Raw genomic sequence first — 4,552 nt, forward strand, 5'->3', positions numbered from 1 at the left:
CTCTGCCTGGAGGAAACTAAAAGAGAGGCCTTTGACATGGACTGTTTCTGGAAATTCTGTCCCAGAAGGTTCAGTAAGTCTTGAGTATTTGCCATCAGTAGGGGCTTCAGGTGGCATCCTCATTGATTAGAATGAAAGCAGACCTAGTTCTCCAGAATGAGTATTTCCCTTCAGTTCAGTTCAGTTCAGTTCAGTAGCAACTTTTTGTCTTATGACACTTGGGATTTGACAAATGCATATGGATCTTGTCCACAGTTACTTCCCCCACAGCAATTTTTTTCTTAAGCCACAGCCAAACCACCGTAAATTTCTCACAGCATATGTACTAACAGTTACTGCCAACAGATGGTAGACACAAACCCGGCAATGCGAACTGCTTCGAGCAGGTGAACAGATGAGCACACACTGAACAAGAAGGTGAAAACCAACAAATTTCTCATATTTTCATATCGATCGCAAACATGCAAATGCAAGTCCACAACAGGTTACATGCAAGCATACGCGTCCATTAAAAATAGGACAAATGCCGACAATCATCATCACTCGACTAACCTACAGTCTTATTTCATCACGATCATCATCCAGCTGAAAAAAGTAGGCTGGAGGATACGTAGTACCAATCTGCCGGCTGATAAAAGATGCCAGAGCAAATACCTTAGGGAAGCTCAAAAGCGAGCTTCACATCACAGTAAGATCGCCACACAGTATATCACACGAGAAAGTCACAGGAGCAGATGAAGTGCTTCACATGCGGCTTCTCCATCGTCGACTAGCCAGACCAAGCCGCATTGCCAACAGAGCTCAGCCCGTCATGGAAGGTGTTGTACTCTACGGGCTGGCCTGCAGCCACCATCCGGCGCGGCATGTTCTCAGCATGATCGTTCAAGTAACCCATTCGAGCAGCCTTGTCAGCCATGTCTGCAGGGTGATTCTGCACGGACTGGGGTCCTAGATGATGGAGCATCATCGGAGCGCTGGCCTGCTGTGCTTGCTGAGGAAGGACAGCAACAAAAGTAGCAGCACTGTTGGGAGGGCTTCCATATACAGTGTTGTAGGCCTGGGCACTACCCTGTACTGAATAGGGACCAACCTTGCATTGCTGAGGTGCAAATGAGCCATTGCCGGGCGAATGGAACTGCTGGGTCTGCTGGTGCTGGATGTGATGTTCTGCCATCGGAACAGCAATGGCGCTGCTTTGCACGTAAACAGGAGCAGCTTCATGGTGCTTTCGCTGGGAAGAAGAGATCGTAGAGTAGGCAGGCTGCACAACCATGCCTCTAGAAAGTGCCTCGGTGTTACCACATGCGGGCTGTTGGGATCCGTAAGGAGGATAGAACAGGGCGACATGAGGTGCACTTTGGGCCTGCGGAGAAGATGTCTGCAGTTGAACCATCTGAGCTGGAACTTGCTGCATGTTGTGGTACTGCTGCTGTTGTGCCACCTGGGGCTGTGGCTGTTGTTGCCTTGCCTGCGAGTGAACATCCTGGACTGTTTGATGTTGCCAATGGTGCTGAGCTTGGATGTAGAACTCTGGTGCCTGACTAGTCATAGGAGGTACCTCAACTACAGTCTGTGGCTGGGGGTTCTGGGCCTGCGGTTGCATAGACTGCGGTGCAGGTTGAAATGTTTGGGCGTGCCTGCGCTCAGGTTGGCATTGATTTTGCGCGCGGTAAACAGTAGACTGGTTCAAGTGTTGCTGGTCTTGTTGGGTGCTCAAAGAGACAGGCACAAGTTGCTGTAGAATAAGCCCGTTGCAACTTTGGAATTGCATAGCAGGAGACTGATTTACTTGGTGCAGCGGGACAAGGGCAAGCTCATGCTTTGCACCTGGGAAACTGCCATCATTTTCCCTGGCCATGAAAACTGATGGGGCAGTACCTTCACTCTTTTGTGCAGGATCTTCATATACAATCTGAAGTTTAGCTAGCTCGTTCTGAGTTTCAGCAAGCTCTTGCTTATCCTGAAGAACTTGTACACATTTCTGAACCTGCGCCAAAGTAGGTTCCATCATGAGTTATGCACTGAAGAACATTACAAGAGCTAACGGTCACATTTACTGAAAGGAAAACTGGATTTAATGTAAGCTATTTAGTTTGATTGACTAGCACTACTAAAATATTTACATCATCAAGCTTTGCTTAAGATGCCCTGTGGTGCCTAACATGACCATAAAAAGAGGCAGTTAGCACAGCCCTAAAACATGGATTAAGGAATCACGTGAAGCCAGTTAAATAGCCATTGCCTGTTGTGAACCTTATCACAACTTAACTTCTTGCAGTACTATCAGATATAATGGTACGTAGATTAACCATTGTCCAATCGCGCTAAGAGAACTAAAAACACTATATAAGTGTGATATCTTAAGAGTGGCTAATCAGTGTGTGACTAAGTAGATGATGTGGCACTCGCAGTTACAACTAGAGGGAATACCCATGTTCAGATTTTAGTCCCAAATAAATAATCATTTGCCTTTTATATGGACAAGCTGTAGCCCAAGCATTAGTCCAGTTCTACTAGATGCAGATGCAGGAAACAAAATCTAACTAGAGGAAACTCGAAACTAAACCATAAAACTTTCACAGCTCAAGCCTCAAGGCAAACATAATCCACTGTTTAATGCATTTACTAGGTAAGACCAGAAATTTTCATACTACTCCTAGAAAGCAACATATTATAATTTGGCATTCAGAGTTCAATAACCGTGTGTCCTTGTGTCGGTGTAAAACAAGACATACCTCTTTGACGTTCTTGTCAAGGCTATGGAAGTTCAGATTTGCTTCGCTGTGGTAATCCATTACATCGCTTCGCAGTTCTCCAATGGACCTTTCAAGCTTGTAGCAGTACAACTCCAGCTGTGACAGCCTTCCACTGATGACATCCAGCGAATTCACCAGATTCTCTGCTTGTTTGTTCATGCAGCTCTCAATAGCTTCCGTTATAATTTCTTTGGAATGGTTATCTTGTTCGCGCATGCTAACCAATGACCTCAGCAGTCTGTTGTCCTGGAAATCCTGCATAATTGAAGAACGGAAAAAAAAACTAGTAAGGACTAACGACCACAAAAAATTAGCATGAAGGCATAGGTAGGGCGAAAACAGAGGTCGACAAATCTATGGCTAGTATAAGCACCATTCAAGCTACTCTCCTAGTTGCACAGCTGACAAATAGCTGAATCCTGAGCTACTATCCAATTATCACTAAAATATTTGATGATAAGGTAACAGCTGACAACAACAGGTGAAATTTCCCAGTAATAGATGGTAACCCTCACAGGCAGAGCCAACAAATTATTTTAGCGATGCCCGTTGGATCTAGATAGCAACGCAACTAGGTTATGATGTACTACTATTGTATAACAGTAATGAGGCCAGAGGCATACTAGAATAGTTTGACTAGAGCCGCGGGAGGAAGCAGCAGCAGCTAGAACAGGTCTGTCTCCCAGCTTTTGCCGCAAGCGGTTGACAGACACCAGGAGCCATGGCACCGTGATGAATGATGCAGAAATATGCGCGAATAACGCTGGCCGACGGAAAAGAAGCGCGGATATCTCGGCGTCAAGCCAAATCCTTGGCCCAGATCGGTCAGCGGGGCGGTGCAATCTAGTAGTACTGTAGCATATTTGAAGGTCCTGTGCACCTAGAAATGGCAAGCAGGGTCGCAAATCCAGCGCAAGGCGCAGACGGCATGCACATGTCGGCCGTCGTCCCGTCGAATCAGGACGAGGCAGGCCACGAACCAGCCCACCGCGGACGCAGGCGCAGTCCCGGGACCTACTGCTCCTAAGCTAAGAAAACAGTAGTAGAAAACACGAGGCGCGGATCTGGCGCAGATGGATGGAGGGAGAAGGGGCTGACCTCGCGGCGGAGCGTGTGGTCGAAGGAGCAGCGGGCGAGGTCGGGGGCGAGGCCGAAGGGGCCGGAGACGGAGGCTGGCCGCGCCGGGGACGCCATCAGATGCGATGCTCCGCGTATCTCCGGTTGGACTCCGGACGGAAGCGGCGGAGGCGAGGAGGATTTGGGAGGAGGCGTGGGCGGGGAGAGGAGAAGGAGTAAAAGCTAAAGAAAAAAGGGAGAAAGGGGAGGATGAGGAGGAGGAGTAAAGCTAGGTCGGCGACTTGGCTCGCTCGCTCGCTCGTGGCCGGTGCCGGTGCGTGCCCCCCGCCTCCGCCGCGGGTAGATATAGGCGACCGGCACCAGACCCGGCGCGGTCGCCGTCACACCCCCCGCTTGGTTCTGGGCTGGTTCGTTCATGTACGGGGCGGCCGCGTGACGCATGGGGCGGGCGGTGAACGGCACGACCGCCAGCGCCGGTGATGCACGGCTACGGCTACGGCCACGGATGGTGCGCGTGTGTGGTGCCAAGACTTTGACGTGGGGACGCTTGCGGTGCCCGGCGAGGTAGCGTGCGCGCATTGCTTGCTTCTCATCGGGCAGGTCCATGGCGCATTGTCTCGGTCACGTTTGCCTTTTCAGGTGATGGGTAGTATTTTGACCGATCAAGTTGATGATATCTACGGACCGGGTCCGATGTACCATTATTATCATTTTTTTGG

At 49.5% G+C, this 4,552-nt stretch overlaps 1 protein-coding gene across 2 annotated transcripts; it reads right to left on the reverse strand.

Moving 5' to 3' along the window:
* Positions 1 to 418: 418 nt before the first annotated feature.
* LOC125528288 (histone-lysine N-methyltransferase 2D-like) lies at positions 419 to 4,192 on the reverse strand. Of its 2 annotated transcripts, none has more exons than XM_048692778.1 (3): positions 3,855 to 4,192; positions 2,736 to 3,011; positions 419 to 1,987 (listed from the first exon to the last, which is right to left on the reverse strand). In XM_048692778.1, exons 1-3 carry the CDS (start codon positions 3,948 to 3,950, stop codon positions 770 to 772), a joined length of 1,590 nt encoding a protein of 529 aa, XP_048548735.1. In that variant the 5' UTR covers positions 3,951 to 4,192; the 3' UTR covers positions 419 to 769. The 2 variants fall into 2 exon arrangements, with proteins under 2 accessions (XP_048548735.1, XP_048548736.1); XM_048692779.1 differs by lacking the exon at positions 3,855 to 4,192 and adding an exon at positions 3,380 to 3,839.
* Between the last annotated feature and the right edge of the window lie 360 nt (positions 4,193 to 4,552).

The sequence above is a fragment of the Triticum urartu genome, unplaced genomic scaffold (genome assembly GCF_003073215.2).
Source record: "Triticum urartu cultivar G1812 unplaced genomic scaffold, Tu2.1 TuUngrouped_contig_4771, whole genome shotgun sequence".
NCBI classification, from domain to species: Eukaryota; Viridiplantae; Streptophyta; class Magnoliopsida; order Poales; family Poaceae; genus Triticum; species Triticum urartu.

Bases quoted from the DNA above. Each gene is read 5' to 3' on its own strand.
- LOC125528288 (XM_048692778.1), bottom strand. From the start codon at position 3,950: ATGGCGTCCCCGGCGCGGCCAGCCTCCGTCTCCGGCCCCTTCGGCCTC. The intron at 3,012-3,854 runs GTCAGCCCCTTC...TCAATTATGCAG, and splicing joins ACCACACGCTCCGCCGCGAG to GATTTCCAGGACAACAGACT. The intron at 1,988-2,735 runs GTATGTCTTGTT...ACTTTGGCGCAG, and splicing joins TTGACAAGAACGTCAAAGAG to GTTCAGAAATGTGTACAAGT.